This window comes from Python bivittatus, unplaced genomic scaffold (genome assembly GCF_059951505.1).
Source record: "Python bivittatus isolate LINGU-HERP-01145 unplaced genomic scaffold, Pbiv_v1 ctg000410_np1212, whole genome shotgun sequence".
NCBI classification, from domain to species: domain Eukaryota; kingdom Metazoa; phylum Chordata; class Lepidosauria; order Squamata; family Pythonidae; genus Python; species Python bivittatus.
Genome location: NW_028277067.1, coordinates 9594423 through 9612870, shown reverse-complemented (window position 1 = coordinate 9612870; position 18448 = coordinate 9594423). Strand labels below are relative to the sequence as shown.

The following is an 18448-nucleotide window of genomic DNA, read 5'->3' as shown; positions in this document are numbered from 1 at the left end:
ACATGTATAGGTTCAGTCTAGTATAAACCCCATGGATGTTCTGCATGAGCTCTGCTGAATAGGAAGTGCACCAGTTACAGTACTATATTCCTAAAAAGATACAACAGTGCTCCAGTTCCTATTTGACTTGTTTTCTTCCATGTTTTAATTTTTTTTAAAAGGAAAACACTGCCATTTACCATTGGTATTTCAAATGAAGTATCTGAGTCCTACATAGGCATTTTTATATTTTAAAAAAATATGACTGTGGCTATAGCAGAATCTTTTATTTGGAAGTATGTATGCTTTTACACAAAGAAATACAGATAATTTTGGAGTACAGGTAGCCCCCAGTTTAAGAAAGAGTTCCATTCCCAAGGTCTGTCAAATCGAATTTGTATGTAAGCCAGAACAGAATTATTGTATAATGCTGTATAAGTGGTATTGTGTAATGAACTCAAACCATTGTGTATTTAACTCGAATCATTATGTACTTAACTTATGCTCCGTTCTTAACTATGGGTCGTCTGTAACCAGGGCGTTCTTACCCTGGGCACTACCTGTAATAGATAGCATATTGGGAAATTAAATGGAGTGGCAAAGAGCAACCTCATCAGTTTGTCTTCTGGTAAATGGGTATTTTGTGAAGGCATCTGTTGCCCAGAGACAGCACCTCACTTCCATAGCAGCAATGTTGTGAGAATGCCCACAATAAGCTGTTAAGGTTCCAAAGTTGTTCACTGGTCTAAAATGGTTTCTTATCCCTGCCTCATGAGGGCCAAGTGAGATGGTAGTCTGTCACAGTTTATTGATGCCTGTGCTCTAATTGCAGTGGCTGTTTCAGTTTTCAGAATATTTTCCCCCAGCCCTCCCTGTTCATGCCAGGAATTAAACCTGGGCCTTACTTGCAGAGCGTATCCTCTACTAAAGAATGGTTGCTTTCCCACTGAATAATGAACTTGCTGATATACAATTATTTCAAACCTTTTCTTATACTGCCAGGGGCAATTGCGCTTACAGTGTTTTCTGTAAATAGTCACTCAAAAAGCAAGAAAAAAATAGCATGTGTTTTGGAAGAATGCTTTCTTATGTTTTTTAATACCATGGCAAGTTTTATAAAGCTCTGCTCAATTGTTTTTTGCCCTAAGTCAAAGGTTTCAAATACAATAGTTTCTTATATGGAAGTTCCTATAGTCTCTTCATTTTCTGACTGTCCATTTTTCACTCTTTAGTATCTTTTTTTATAAGATGATTACTCTGTAGACAGCATTCCAAGTGTGGTTTCATCATTAATTTGTACCAAGGCATTATGAAATTCACATTTAGTTTCAATTACTTTCCTAATTATTCCCAAAATATTATTGCCTTTTTTGCAGGGAGTTACATGTCAAGGTTTTATCCCATTGGGCCAAAATTCCTTTTCCAAATCATTTTCCATCATTTTGGATACATCACCACATACAAAAAAAGTATAAATTTTCTCAATACAATCTTTTATGTTTGTTTAAACAGAAGCACATTTGCCATTATAAAGCCCATTCTCCCAATTTTCAAAAATTCTTCTGAAACTCTTTATCATTTCATTCCTACCACTATAAATAATCATTAGCAAACTTGGCTATTTCACTGCTTATCCATACTTCTATTGTTTTCATCCCGGTTCAATTATCTCTAAACCTATGGTTTTTTTCTTTAACTAATAATCCATACAATAACTTCTATTTGATCATGAATCTTTGGTGAATTTGCCAAAGGCTTTATCAACAGATAGGGCTTGCCATATAGCTTTTCTCTTTTTTCTGTAAGCACCCATTGAACTAGGATAATTTTTAGCTAAAAGGTCTTTAACGATTTTAAACAAAGCATAATTAAGAACTCAGAAATAGTACAGAATAAAAATATGGGAACTGGATATCTGCTTCTGTGATGCACTTTATGGGGGGGGCTGCTGTGTCATTTTAAAATTATTTTTGCTGCTTAATATTGTATACTCACATATAACTCATTGTATGGGTTTGTTTTCAGAAGCATGACCAGAAATTCCATTATTCACATATTCAATTTTCTATGATCAAGAGCTGGGGTATCCCTATTAAGAGTACTTAACGGGTAGGGGAAATACTAAAGGAGACTTGACTAACCAGCCAAGGAAGGGAAATAAAGGAAGAGCCATCTTTTCTTTTCTTTTCTTTTTTCTTTTCTTCTTTTCTCTTCTGCCCTTCCTTCAGCCTTGATACCTTAAGCTGTTCATACTCATTTCATACTTTCAGTTTAGATGAATATATTACTGACGTTCCAGTATATGAATGGGAAGAAAGCAGTATCTTCTTGTTATGCTTTCACAGACAGGAAAAAAAAATGCATTAATTCATTAATGCAATCTTTTTGGTGGTATGTTACATGCATTAATGCAACATAAGAAACTGATTCAGTTCCTGCCTTTAGCTATGAATTAGGTTTGTATTGCAAAGCATGGAATCTATCTTCTTTAGATTAATTGTATGTAAAAGTCTAGTTACTTGAGTTGGTCGACAGCCATGAAGTTTGAAGTTATTGATAGATGTATTCAACATTGGTCATCACTTCTTAGTTATACTGTATTACCATACATTTTTCTAATAAATTACCCTGGGATATACAAACGTTCTGAATAGAAATATTTAGTAAGTATGCTTAAAATATTTGTATTTCTCAAGTCACATATGTAATCATCCATACACACACATATTCCCAAGGTTTTCTTTGCTTTTGTTCTTATTTCCTATATATCTCATCTTGACTTGTTTTGCACAGATGGTTTTTAATAATTCACTTGTCATACTCAGAGTAGGCTGAGATTTGCAACATTGTATCTGTTCTGCAAAAGTTAATACCCACAGAAAGATAAGCTGGCTCCAGAGTTTTTCACTACTTCCCGATCACGGGTGGTGTATTTGCTGCTTTTGTTCAAAGTTACTTATGGTAATACAAAGATATACTGAATGATAAACAAGATCTTTCCCAAGCATCCTTTCCAATATCACTGAGGCAATTCTGCTCTTTGATTTATCAACAATACAAGTGGCAGGGAAAAAAATGTAAATGCTACCTACTAATAAAAGCTACCTACTGAACCTATTCTGTGGCAATGATGGTGAAAATTTTATACTTATCGAGTAGCAATACGTCCTTAGTATTGCTTTCCCAAGTGGTTTGTGAACTAGGTACGGCAATCTAGTGCACCAGAGAACGGTCAGAAATGCGGTATAATAGATTTACTATGCATTTCAAGGATTTCTTTGTATCCACCTTAATTTGGGCTTCACTAGTTTAACTATTCTGTTCGTAGAGAGATCTAAAGCACAGTTTTGACCAGGATAATCAAAATGCTATCCTGTAAAACAATAATGTACCGGTGTATCCTGTTTTTCTTCTCAGCTAGAGATATAAGGAAAATTAGTAAAGCTCCCTGGTTATCCTCTGAGTGGTGCATTGGGCTAGTATAAGGGCAATAAAACTTAAGAATATAAGGGCAGAGTTTGGGTTGCAACTATTTTGCCTTCTGCCAAGTGGTACAATTTGTGCTCACGAGTTGTCTCCAGGAAGCCAGAGTGTCCTCTTGGGAAGACAGGAGCAGGTGGACTGAAGCAGCCACTTGGAAACCAAGTCTTCCCTTCATAAATGAAGAGTATGTGTCTGCATGTTAGATTCAACCTCATTTCTGGGCAACAGGAACTATGCACTATTGGTATGAGGCTGGACAAGAAAGGAAGAGTAAATTTGAGGTGAGATAGAATAAATGTTCTATAGAAGGTAAAGGAGAAATTTGAGTGATACGTTAGAGAAAATATCTGTGTATAAGATATATTTCAGAATTCTGCATTCTTTCTTAAATTAGACATACAACAACTAAGACATCTCAAAGCCCAAGCAATCATTAAGCTTTATATCCACATCAAATCTATTAGCTCTTGTCTAAAATAGTTGTTTACTGACCAGGGTGGTTGACTTTTGAAAGAAATGCAACATCCAAATAATGTGGTATCTAAAATACCTCAGTTCAAGTTAAAAATATATCTAGCATAGTTTGCAAAAGAAAAACTACCATATACTCTTCCATGTGGTGTTCTAGAAGAGATTGGCACTGAAGGAGGAACAGAACCCAGGAAGAGAAGCAGAGAAGATAAGACCTCCATATCATTTATAAAGCCATGAAAATAGGAAATTATGGAGACCACAGACTAGGGGACTGGGAAAGTAACATGGCAGTAGATTTAGGGCTTATATAGCTAAGCCTTTATCTATTAGCAGAACTACGAAGTCTAATCCAACAAACACAAGGAAACAAATCTTTACAGCTAAGTCTCCTGATCCAGCCCAAAAAGAGAGAGGCTCAGCCAGTTGTCAAGGACAGGCAAATATTTGGTTACTACATCTGGATTTTTTTGGAGGGGGTTAAGGTTAACAGTAGGCCATTAAATGAAGACATCAGCAAATCGAGCCTAGATTTCTGTCACATTTTAATTTTCTCAGGGTTGGAGTTCCTCGCCCATCCTTATTTTTCTAGGCCTGTTAACTGATTGTTACATGAAATTTATACACCATTTACTCCTGCTTCTTCAGTTTTTAGAATCCAAGCTATAAAACAGCGCCTTGCCTATTTTAGCATAAGTTATGCTTCAGTATGGTACAACCAGTTTAGAGCAGCATTACTAAGGAAGTAGTTAACATAGAATGTGCATGTTTCAGAACCATGTGAAAGTTAAACACCCATCTTAACCATGATTGTTATCAATTCCTTAAGCCTTTGCAGAACTGAACAGCAACTTTCTACCAATGTAATGGTGCTTTGCTTGATTGTGTATGTGTTGAACAACAGATATTGAGGATATCCTCAATACATCAAAAGTAAAAAACATCAAATCACACAGATTGCATTAAACTGAAATGTATGTATGCTCTATCCTAAAAAAGGTTAGGGCTTTCATAATGCTACTTGTTTCACAAAGTGTTACAGTATAGTCACACATATCATTAAACAGCAGCAGAGACTGAGTTCCATTTCCTGTAGGATGACTGCAAAACTTTCAACAAGCAATTACTCTGGTGGGGAGCCAGAACAGATTAGCTATACAGAACATTGGCCTGAAAGATAGCTAGCTGGTCCAAACACACTCTGAGATGCTTTTTCAGCCAATTTTGTATTAGAGGTACACACAATTTTTTTAGAAAAAGGGTTAAAGGGTTATAGTCATACTTAGTTGACTTTAAGTCCCACTGAAATCAATGGGACAGGACAGCCATAGTTTAACTTAGGTACCATTTATTTCAGTAAGATCTAAATATAACTAAACTTTAAGTGTGAATCCAACCTAAATGTCTCTCATATGTAAGTTCTCTTATAATGAACATGAATTGCATAAAATAAATTCACACGGACTCCCCCAAACCCAGTAATTAAAAGGGCAGGGAGTAATCAATTTTGGATTTTTCCAATACAAGTTCTACTGCAATGGATGTGAGCTGTACAAAAGCACTACAATTGCAATGGGCTTGTATAGGAAATGGCCCAGCAAGTCAAATGTGTTTAATGCTAAGTACACTGTCCTGAACGAAACCCAGGTCTATTTCTGAATTTCAACAGAAACATGCCAAAATGCAGTTACAATTAAAAATAAAGGGGAAACTCATATATCACAATCCATTTCAATTGTTTCACAGCCATGGTCATATATCCAAGGCTGTGTACAAAAAATAAAAATCCTATTTTGCCAATATACACACACCAAAACCAAGACTCTTTAATTTCACATTGACTTTCCTTTTTATTAACGCCAACTTGTTTAAATTTTTTCTTTTGTTTTTCTTTTCAAACAATAGCACAAAAATGTGTTTCCAGGGAAGCAAACTGACAGCTAGTGTCTGATGACCTTCTCAGATTAACAATTAAAGCCACACCAAGTATGAATTTTAAAAAAGGTATTTTAAAAAAGGGAACTGTAAACATTTGTGGGAGGAGTGGTGTTGGGTATGAAATTGGTAAGCAGGAACATGCTACTCTGTTAAGCAACTGATAGCCAGAGCTTAGATTTTTATCATCATGCCAACTAGTGTAAGTTTAAGGCTTCTGAATCAAATTACCAAACATTACCAAATAAAGTGGAATGGAAAGCTGCAATCACAAGGAGTTAGGGCAGTGTTTTGTTTTTGAAACAGGATGCCTTTTTCAAACTACTGGGTTATGCATAAAGTGGGATGAAACTTTACAGTGGCCCAGAAGGATCCAATCACAATACTAAATCTTATTTGCATGCAGGAGTAAAGTATAAAGAAAGACAGAAGGGGGAGGGAGATAATTTTTTTAATGTGGCTGAGAAATATGTTTCCATACAAGTTTGCAATCTCTGAGAATATTAGCAGGTGAAACCAAAAAAAAAAGGGGGGGGGAGAAAAGACAGACGCAGAATATTTTATTTTCCCCCTTCTCAAAAGATGAGACAAAGGAACCTTACAAGCCTTCAAAATTTGAACCAAGATCACAGGTTGTCTCCCAGAACCTTCAGCTAAGAACTACACTTAAAGTTCTGCCAAGCTGTCTTTCATAATTGGACCATTCCACACAACTTGTACGTGTTTTTGCTGCCTTACAGTGTGTTCTCAGATGTGCTCAAAGGCGAAACCCACTCCTGCCCTCGACTTGCTATAACATTCAACTTGCCAAGAAACCTCTGGTTTCCTTTTTCCTTTTATTTTTTTAGAAAAAAAGGGAAAGGAATGGTTAAAAAATCATCAGTAGGTGTAAGGGAGGAGTGTATTAAATATTTTGACCACTGACAAGCCTTAAGGACATTTCACAGTTTTGTTATGCTCTATTTTATTACTATTATATTTACAGGGTGGTTGGTTTGTTGTTTGTTTGTTTGTTGCTAAATTTTTGATAAAATTTTTAATAGAATTTAGTTCTGGAGTGTGAGCAGGAACCAATAAACTACATTCATTGTCCAGTCCCCATTGGTGTGAGAAAAGACTCCAATTTCCTTGGCGCATTATTCAACTGTTGAACAGCAGCTCTTCCTCCTCACGCCGAGGCAGCTGGGCCACAGCAGCTGGGATGTCCAAGGTAGATGAGGGTGGGCTCACACAGCAGTTGGTGAGGCTTTGCGTTGCAGGAGGTACTGGTGGACATTTTCAGCATCGCGCTTCAGCCATGCAGCATTCAACAGGATGTTTTCACAGCACTGCTGGATGGTACGCTCAGCTGATGGAGCTGGGTGACTCTCAAAAAAAGCCTACATGAAATGAAATAACATTCTTTGGGAGTATCACATCTGATGACATTTTCATATGGATGAACAGAATACAGGAACTTAATTCCACAACATATAACAGTTTGGACGAGCAGAGACTCTAACTGCAAAAACAGTGGCTGCTGTGTTTGGCATTTTGGTGTTAAAAACACCATCACAGAATCTACCTTTCATTAAGACTAGATTTTTTTTTTTTTTTGCAATTATATACTTACAGTCATGTGAAAAAGTAAGTACACCCCAGATAAAGTTTTTTTCTTTTTTAACACATGTGGACATATCAATATTTTGTCTTCATTCAAACAGTATATAAAGGTGATGTAATTGAACAAAAGAACTATGAAAAACGGACTTTGCAATCATTTATTCAACAAAAAATTAACAGATATGCCATTTCCTTTTGTGGAAAAATTAAATACACCTTTGACTCTAATGCCTCCTTTGGAAGAAACAACCTCAAGTAGGGATTTCTTATAACTGTCTACCAGTCTCTGATATGGACTGGAGGGGAATTTTCCCCAGTCCACCATGCAAATAATTTACAGCTGTGCAAAGTTGGAGGGGTTTCTTGCATGCATAGCTCGCTTCAAATCATCTCACAGCATCTTGATGGGATTTAGATCTGGGCTTTGACTTGGCCATTCCAGAACCCTCCCATCTCTCTCTTTTTTTTCCCCCAGCCATTCCTTGGTGAATTTACTGAAATGCTTAGTCATTGTCAGTGTTTCAAGGTTCACTTTTGGTTGTGTTTCAGGCTTCTGAAAGATGGTCTCACATTAACTTCAAGCACCCTCTGGTACAATGAAAAATTCATAGTGGATTCTACGATGAACTGCCCAGACCCTGATGCAGCAAAACAGCCCCAAACAACAACATTTCCACCACCATGCTTTACAGGTGGTATCAGGTTCTCCTGGTGAAATGCTGTCTTTGGTTTTTGTCAAACATGTCTTCTGGTATTATGGCCAAATAACTCTATCTTTGCCTTGTCTGTCCAGAGCACATTGTTCCAGAAGTCCTGGTCTTTGCCTAGGTATTAATGAGCAAACTTTAGTCTTGTTCTGATGTTCTTTCTGGACAGCAAAGGTTTCCTTCTGGCACATCTCCCATGTACATCTAATTTGTACAGCTTCTAATGACAGACTCATGCACTTTGACATCAATAGTGGTGAGAGCTACCTGTAGGTCATGTGATGAAATTCTGGGGTTCTTAAGAAACTTCCTTCAGCATCTTGCACTCTGCTCTCGGGCTGAACTTGCTGGGATGGCCTGGTCTGGGCAAGTTGGCAGTTGTTTGAAATCATCCCAGTGTAATGACTGATGTTCAATTGTTTGGCAATCTTTTAAAATGGACTACAAAATGCAAATGGTGCATGATATTTGTTATATTATATCCCCTTTATCAATTTTGTTGAAATGAAGATCACATATCTGTAAGTTGAAATATGTTGAAAAAGTAAAAGGTTTCAGTGGGGTGTACTTACTTTTTCATATGACCATAAGTTGCAAGGATGTGCAAGATTCAGCAATTTGGGAACAAAATGTTCTTGAGAATGTCACAGAATCATGCTGAACCGCTCTAGACCATGCCATTCTGGGAGCAGTTTGGTGGTTTTCAGAAGTAAATTCCCTGAACCAGAAGCAGACATCTCAAACAAGTTTGGAGAATTTATTTCTGGAAAGGTGCTGAACCATGCCCAGAACAGCACAGGAGAACAGAATAACAGAGTTCTCCAAAGAATTCCATTCCTGAATCACCAAATTGTGCATATTTTCTATTACATTGCATTCTTCTTTTGCAGTTCTATGAAACCATGTTTTTACAGACTAATTGGAAGGAGAGGGTTTCCATTATTCAGAAATGTCCAATGATTGAGAAATAGAGCATTGTGGAGATTTACATCATTTATGTGATGATGTCATCACCAAATTTATTTATTTGTTTGTTTGTTTATTTTATAGGTTATCCAACTCCCAAACGACTTACAATTCGGTGGCTTACAATTAGGAATTAAAATATACATATAAAACATATAAATGATGGGTATTATGTCATGTGTCTCATTTTATACCATGTGCATGACACAATAAATTCAAATTGTCATTTGGATCTAATGGCATCACTGTGCAAATGAGGTGAAGTGTCCATTGCAAGTCCATTGCATCAAAGTCCAGTAAAATGAGGTTTTTCTGTAATTCATTCCTGTATAATTCCAGGAAAGCTATGTATTCTACTTTTTTAAAAAAACCATAAACTCCATTTCTACTTCTCCAAGTGCCCAGTTTACACACAGAATATGAAAAAATTGTTTAATAATTACACTGAAGCTCATACAGCTACATTTTGAGGCAAAGTGTATTTTGGATACTATTTGTCTCCAGATATTGCTAAATAACAACTTGCAGCATCCTTCATCACTGCAGGAATGCTAGTAGCTGTAGCTCAGTAACTTCGTGATTTTAGAACAGGGGTGGGGAATTTATCACTTACATTTAAAATTATTAATAGAAAGTCAGTTAGCAAAATCAATCTACATTATCATAAAAAAAATTCCTTGAAACATATATATCGCTTCAGAGTTTATAAAGCTCACTCAATATAATAACAACAATAATAAAAAATTAAACTTGTATGCTGCTTGACTCTCAACGACCCTCCACATATGAAGTTTACCAAGCCTCTGATCTTTATCCTCTCTCCAACTGCCACTTTCTTCTGATTTTAATCCAAAGCAAGTTTCCATATGTCCATTTTCTTGCAAACTTGTTAGATATGTGCTTAAATCCCACAGCAATCATGGCAGCAGGAAGTATATATAATCCAGTAATTTGACAATGGTCTATGATTCGAAACTTTACAGGGCATACCAGCCTTCTAGCTGATTAAATCACCTGGTAACCATTTGATATTTTGGACTACAACTCCCATACATCCTGGCTAGCCTAGTCAGGGATAATAGAAATTGTAGAATAAAGACCTAAAGCTATCAGATTGTCTATCCCTACAACTTATTCTTGGAAATAACTGAATTTACTGGACTTATACAATAGGAGGACAAAAGTTAATAAGCGTGGCAATTTTCTACAGGTACTTACTTAGGTGTTTAGTCCAGAAACTATTACAGAACAACATCAATAATCAATTGATACTCTTTGACTTAATTGCCCACTAAATGTGATCCATCTGGAAATTCTGTAGACTGATGGGGCAAAAATGTGCTGAGTCAGAGAACATAGTGCTGGAGTATCAGAGTCTAGAATACCCACACTCCAATTCCCCCTATTAGTGAGGATGGTCCAAACAGAGAAAAAGGAAAGGATCATCCCAACCACTGGCATGTAAACCTGAAGGGCAGCAGCAAAGATATTGATCAAACGGTCTTACCTTAACTTCTGCAGCCATTTTGTCAATTGCAAATCCATCGACTGATAGCTGAAAAAACAAGCAGAGAGCATGACTAATTAGGTATGATTTTTTTAAAAAAAAGATTTTATTGTTTCAATACTGCCATAGCCAAGCCTTTTTGTGCACACCTTTATTAGCCTGGATATTAAGAACCCCCCCTGGTAGCGATTGTATAGTTCCTCCCAGTTGTCTCTGACGAACTTCCAGGCAGCCTTTCTGCCCTGCTTACTGCCTCCTGCAACTCCACCAATGACAGATACTGTGTCTTGGGGACGTACCTCTTCCTGCAAATGAAATAAGAAATGCAGTAAACCAAACTGGTTTGAATCTATAAAATAAATTTCACACAATCACCCAAGAAATGCCTTTATTTCATAAGATTCTGCATCCATGAGATGTGCTTTAATGATTTAGAGTAGAAGATTTAAGGCTTTGCAGCTTCATGGAACTTGTTCCATAATGATCAGTAGCCGGACTTACCATGAAGTACCTTACTGACCAACAAAAGGTAGATTTGATTAAAAAAGAATTAATTCCCCTTCTTCTAGCCAGAAGACAGGGCTTGAGAATTATTCCTGTTTCATAGAAGAAATCCCTTCCTTTCAGTAACATACACTGACCTCAGCTGAGTAAGGCTGAAATTCTTTGAGTAATTCATTGTAACAACAACAACAACAACAACCTTTGCCACTAGCAAGAAACACAAGAAAATGGAACAATGTGTAACAGTTGGCAAACATAGTACAATAGTTAATGATTTGATTCCTAATTGCTTGAACTATCTTGATTCTGTCCTCTTCTTGTAAGATGGATTTTTTGGTGACCGTAAAGATATTTAACACAGTTAAGTCCAACTACCATTCTCAGTCAACTGAAGATGGAGCTAACCAGAAAGGAATATATTTCAGAGGCATTCCCAGGGAGAGTCTGCAGAAGATAAAGCAATCTCTTGTAGTACCATGGACCTGAAGGCTACCTCTACAGAAGTAAACCTGTCTATCTGATAATGCTTAATTAATATAGCTGAGTCTGCCCAGGTTGCCACCCTATTAGTGGAAGCCCCACATCAAAGCTATTGATGTAGCTGAACCTCTGAAAGAGTGAGCAGTGATGCTGGAAGAGGGCTGTTTCTCGCAAAGTATGCCAACCTGATATGGTGGGACCTGTTACTTGTCATCCCAGGCTTCCCTCTTTTGTCGGAGACAAGTTATCAGTCCTCCACCCCCCTAGAGTACCTCTGAGGTATATTCTTAGCACACTGCACATATATAATTTGTACCAGGTTTGTTCTCTAGGATGGGAATGGTCTAGCCAGAAATTGGAAGACCACCAACTCTGGTGCTCAGTAAAATTTAGAATTGACCTTGGGCATGAAATAGGTATCTGGCCTTATCACTACCTTGTCTTGTTGGAATACAAAGAGGTCCCCTCTTACAGAGAGAATACCTGTTGCAAGAGTCCTAAAAACCAATGATAAATCCCATAAAGGGAAATAAAGGATGACCAGGAGTATAAAGACATGTGCCTCTGTAGAAGGAATGCATCTGAGAGTGGCCAGAAAGGGATGCTGCACACCTATTCAGGGGGTCAGAGCCCAAGGCAATTGCCTTACTGTATAGCGATTTTGTTGTTAATATCCTCTCCACACTTGCTTGTAGAAATTCTAGTATTTTGTGGACATCTGCTGATGGTGCCACAAATCTCTGTCTTTTATACCACTCTTCAAATTAGTTGATAGTCGGTGGTGGCAACTGGGCCTATATGGTTTCTACTGTCAGTGATGAAAGCCCATAACTCAAGAAAAGTTCCCATACAATTTCTAAGAGCAAAGTTGTAACCAGCCTGAGTCTAGATGTAGAACTAGGCCTTGAGTCAGAATGTCTACGCATTTCAGATGTCACATGGGTTCTTTGCTCATCTTTACTAGAGTAAAGAACCATGATCTCCTGGGCCAGAACAGAGCAATTAAAATCATTGATGCCTTGAGTATCTTCACTTGCACACAACTCTGGATAGTACTAGAGTTGGTAGAAAGTATAACACAATCCTTCTAGCCATGGTACTATCAGAGCATCAACCCCCTCTACTCTGTTGACTTGAAATGTCTAAAAGAAGCATCTTGGTCTGTGGTCCACTGTCTGAGGATTACCATCTTGTTGAGACCTCAAAATGATTCAGTGATTCCTTTATGTATTCTGCTGATATGGAGAGTATGTGTTTCTCATCATTACTTACATGACCTCTTTCTGAGGGCCCTTGATCTGTTTCCACCCTGAACACCCACTAAGTAAAAATGTGCTTTCAGAGCTGGCTACATGTCCTCAGCTCCAGACAGTGGAGTGACACTAGGGAATGTCAGTTAGTCACTGGATCACAATTCCTGCACTGAGCTGTTTTGGAAGTGGGCTCCTCATTCCATCAGCCTGATGTCTATAATCACCAGATACTTGATCAGCTCATAGAATGCCAGATTTTCTGGGATCAGCTCCCAATGCAAAGGTTGGGCTACCTTGCTTGGCACGCTTATGATCTTGCAGTGATCCAGAAATAGGCCCTTGATATTAAGTCTAGAACCACAAGCATAATCCCCTGTACTCTTGTTAGCGTCGTGAAGGTTGACCACTTGGATACTAGGGTCTCCATCATAGGCTTTTGAAGCTCAAAGTTGCACTCCTGAGAAAGTTTTGTTTCCACTGTGTCGATGGTGACTCCCATATGTAGGATCTGCTTTGAGGATGTGAATCACCTCTTACTGAAATTCACCATGAAACTATCCTCCTGGTGGTATCAAAACATCTAAAGGCATTCTATATACAGTGCATCCAGAAGCATAAATGTGAACAACTTGAGCCCTAATGTATCCCACAAGGACTGCAATAATTTTGCCAAATATTCTGGATGCTGAGCCCAGATAGAAGGTTGTGCTTTGAACTGAAACTAATTCTTTTCATATGTAAATCTGAGAACCTACAATGGGAAAGGCTGTTTAGAATTAGGTCTTCAACAGGTGCACTGAGTGTAAAAATTAGTTTGTTATGATGGCTTGCACCTTCAATTTTAACGTATCCATCCTGAAGATTTGATGCCTGATGTATTACTTCAGCAGTCTGAGATTCAGAAAGGCTCAATAATGTGGAGGACACCTTGGGTTTAGCTGATATCACTCTTTCTCAGTTCTCTCTGAGAAGTCTAGAAATGACATTCTACAGCCTGTGTTGGAACTTGAAGGGAATGCCTTTACAGAGCCTTGTGCTCCCTGTAGGGTTGTTGAAGCCTACTCTGGGTTAAACATTTTAGCTGACTTACTAAATATTACTGGAAAGCATTGAACAATGCCTGATATGAAGGCACAGATTGTGTGAAACTAACAGAAAAGCCAATCTTGTACAAGGAATAGGTCTCAGATATCCCATCTGTCTCCTTTGCTTCCTTACAGGATACAATGACTCCTCCTCATTACTTTGTGTGTTAAAAGTGAGGCAAACAGATGTTCTTTTAGCCCTTATCTTTTTCTCTGATACTGCCTAGCCAGGACCCCTTCTTTCTGCATTTTTTTTTTCTTATTCTCTTAGGTAGTCTTATTCTTTTTTTTCCCTCATATGAGCATCACTTTGTGTGAGATGGGCGGCTATATAAATATGATAAATAAACAAACAAATAAGCATGAAGAGGATCTTAAGTAGGTTGATGATGAAGAAGGATATGATTTGCATGAGCTTCTGGGAGTAAGGTAACTGGTTTCCCTCTCTTCTTGCTTGCTCTGGAACAGTTTCAGTACCCTATAAGCTGGTTTAGTATTGCACATCGCTGAGTTTTGGAGCTGGCTCACTTTGGGAGGTGAGGCATAGAATAGCTGGAATTCCCATGTCTGTACGAGTATAGTGAACAAAACGGGGTCTGTCTCTTTTCAGGGCATTGAACCAACATGTTAATTTTTTTTTTTAAACATCTCCCCTCTTCTATCAGGGATCATCCCACAATCCCCTGACATACCACCCAATTTGGTGCTTCTTGATTCTCCCATCACTATTCTAATAATGGATCCAGCTTGTGTACTCACGAGGCTATAGTGCTTGAGTGCTGTTGCACCACCTTTCCTGGCCACTAAAGGGTTGCTGCTGTTGGTGCTGCTTAGTCCTGGTTTGACTGCCAGAAGGCTGCTGCAGTTGGCCTTTCAGGAGGGAAAGAGGCTGTCAATGGCCTGCTGCAGTTGATGCTGCCCAGTGCCTAGTCCACAGAAAAATTCAGCCACACTGTGGAGGGCTCGATGCTAGCCTCTTTCTTCTGCTCCAGTGCCTATGGAAGCCACTGCTCCCTAGTTCCACAAGGAAGGGAGATGGTCTCAGATCCTCCAGCTGACCAAGCCTGCTTTTGGGACAGCAATTCATCAATCTGATGATTGGCAGAGTCCCCCGGACAATGCACACATAATTTGTGCTGCTGATGCTAAATCTCCATGCTCTTTCTAAGCCTTCAATCCTCCCTCTAGGAACTTGTTTTGGCACTAAGCCGGAACCAAGAGAAAAGCCACTGCTTCTCCTAAAAGGCAGAGCTAAAGACTGAAAGGTAGGGGTTTTCTCTATAGGCCTTCTAGCTAAAAGGGGTAGAGTTAGCCCTTGCCTATTGGCCTCACATTCAGTAACCAAGAATTGTTTCCTTCTTTATGCTGTAAAGAATGCCAGGAAGTCTTCTGGGACTTTGTCTCAGTTCAGGCTAGTACTATTGCGCTTCACTGCCACACTGTTCTGCATTAGAACATTACCTAGAAAGGTTATTCACTGCCAGAATGATGTAATATATAATGAGTGAGCTCTTTTTCATGGAAGTTTGACCACTATTACTGATCTCTTTCAAGAATGCCTTATAAGCTTCGAGTATGAAATCACTTGTTTGGGACAACTAGTTGGATAATTACCTATACATACTTAGATGGGAGAAAGCCAGAACAACTATTTTTTTCAACTTTCAACAGCCAAGGAGAAGGATTTGTACATAATAAATCAAAAGTGGATTGACTGAAAAAACAATGATTCCACTGAAACGTACATTCTCAATATTTAGTTATAGAAGTACATGATGTCATCACCACCACTTTGCAAATTTTCTACCTGTTCACCTACTTCAATATAAATAGTCAATAATTTGAGCAATGCTGGACGGAAGGAGGATAATGTCATGATAACATCACATGCACATTTCCACAACTACATGTTAAAAATTGAAGGAAGGGAATACCATGTCCATTATATTTGATTCTACTCTGCATTGCTTCATAAGGCATGCAGTATTGAATTACATACTGACTACTTCCAATAATTGTATCTATTTTTTCTAATAACATTGTTATAGTCTTGCAATAATTTTACCAGAAAATACTCCATTTTCCAATGATGATCTAATCATTCCACTGAATGTATAATTGTTATTTTTTTGTTATTTAAACCTATGTTGAGAAGATGGAATTGTCAAAATTTCTTTTGACAAAACCATCCTGCCCCATTTTTTGAAGATTTCACTGCATAGGTAACCCAAATATCTCTCTCTCAAAAGCTCAGAGGAAAAAAAGTATTGATTAATCTTTCACACTATCCTTAGTCATGCATAAATAAAACTGAGCAACATACTCAACAGTGAGCTAACTACTACTTACACAAACTTCTCTTAAGCATATGAATTTATTTTACTGAAATGAGTTATTAGCTCTCAGAGCTTTAGATGAAAATATAGTTTGTGTGAAATTCAATTCTAAAGGAAACCAGGTACTACATTTTTACAACTCACTTCTGTTATTCTGTCTCATCCACCTCATACATCAAGCTAACTCTGCATAATTTATTTTGGTCCTGCTAGCTTCAAGGAACTACAAAGGGCAACCGCAACACCAACTGCTGTTCAGTGTATATCTAGTTTCTTGGATATCAAGCTCTGCTATATGCTAGAGCTAAGGAATATATATTTAAGGAAAGAAAGGGAAAGAAAAGCAATATTCTCAGGATGCTGAAAATGGTACTAAATTCCCAATTCCATTCTTGTGATGCTTCCAATGCACAGGATATAAACTTAGTATGTGACATCTTACTCACTGAAAGTGCAAAAGTAAGAACTTTCTGTATTAACTCTGGTTGAGATATTGCACCAAGTACGCGTTCTATTCTGTTCTTCTCTTCCTGCATATCAGCTTGCTTGTGGAGCTGCATAAAACAAAACAACAATAACCAACAGCAAGTGACATTAGACTTCTTCCCTGTCATATTCTGTTCTAAACTAGGACCAGAGAAGCTAAATTAGAAACCCGCTCAGCTTCTGGGCATATGGCCAATGGATAATCCACAAAGGAATATTTGCCACTTAGTTTAGTGGGGGGGTCAAAATGAGGCCACATTTCCGGGTATTGTAGTGGCAAGATTTATTTTACAGCAGAACCACTAGATGGCATATTAGCTCTATACAATAGCTATGGGAGTCATTTCCAAATCACCTACATTTATTTCACTAATGACATTCTTTTGAACCCTGCTATTTAAATATGCCACTTAGGTTGATACTCTTCTGCAGAATTGCAGAATACAATTGCAGATCAAGAAAAGTTACTCTGTTGTAGGGACACATCTTTCTCCCGTGAATAAATGTGGAAAGCAACTAGCTTGTTAAACTGAAAGGAAACATGTTTTAGAAAAATAATGTGAAACAAAAATTGCAGACAGTACAATATGATAGGCAAAAATTGAGAAAGTTGTGATGCAAAGGTGGGCAATCTGCAGCCTAAGACCTGTAAGAGGGCTCCTGATATGCAGCCTTCAAACAGTGGCTCGGTCCTTTTTCCTCACTAGTAAGAAAGCAAGCAATTTAGTTCTTGCCACTCAGCTCATCGCCTCTGACAATGGAAATGACAATCAGCAGTAGGACACTGGGAGGAAGATGAGGTACATATTGGGGAATGGGGAACAGATTTAAAAGAAAATATTTTGAAAATGAAAATGCCGGTAATCAACAGCCACAGCAGTCAAAAGCAATTTCTCAATGGGATGGGATTCATTTAAGTCACCTATAATTTCCAATGGCAATGCTGTTTCAAAGGGTATCAAATTCAAATTACTGGCAGAAAAATGTTCATTAGATGAGAGATGGAGATCATGCCATCTCAGATACTGCTGAGCTCCAATTCTCACTAGGCTAAATGAAGCTGGGAGTCCAGTACCACCTGCAAGGCCATAGGTTTCTTTGTTGCAATGGCCAATTTTGTTTAAAAATGTAAATAATGTACATGTGACAATTATATCCTGTGGTTTTTGGGGGGATATATCATTAAGCAAGCTTTATTTAATTTATATATCTCATCTTTTCCCCATTCTGAAGTACAAATAACAGGGCTAAATCTGAGAAAGAGAGAGAGGGCTGAGGGAGGGAAACTTAAAAATATTAACTAATATTTTAAATCTATTCCATTGCAATGAGAGGGACCTAAACATAATTTTAAATCTCTTCCACTGAAATTAATAACATTTAAAACTGAATATCCCTAAGGCTATTTACCATTCTTCACATGGGACAGAGCAAATGGAAGGCTTACAGTAATTAAAATTGTAAGATAAGACGTCTGTGGGCATCTTGCACGCTGGCACAGCATTCATTCGTACATGGAGTATATTCTCTCTAGATTTTTACATGCCCAAAGATATAAAGCGTACTTACCTTTAGCATAGTATCTAAGGTTATACTGTCACCGTGCTTCAAAACAGTTACATATACCTGGAAAGAAAATTTGTTTTAAAGTAAA

The 18448-nt window shown here is 37.9% G+C and overlaps 1 protein-coding gene across 1 annotated transcript in view; it reads right to left on the bottom strand.

The window, feature by feature from the left end:
• Window positions 1-5758: 5758 nt before the first annotated feature.
• NPEPPS (aminopeptidase puromycin sensitive) overlaps window positions 5759-18448 on the bottom strand; it is a 91430-nt gene continuing 78740 nt past the window's right edge. The window contains exons 19-23 of the mRNA XM_007425982.4: window positions 18364-18420; window positions 16755-16862; window positions 10800-10955; window positions 10651-10698; window positions 5759-7247 (exon numbers count right to left, since the gene is read on the bottom strand). Of these exons, the coding sequence (XP_007426044.2) occupies window positions 7095-7247; window positions 10651-10698; window positions 10800-10955; window positions 16755-16862; window positions 18364-18420 (522 nt within the window). The 3' untranslated portion in view covers window positions 5759-7094. The remainder of the gene's footprint in view (window positions 7248-10650; window positions 10699-10799; window positions 10956-16754; window positions 16863-18363; window positions 18421-18448) is intronic.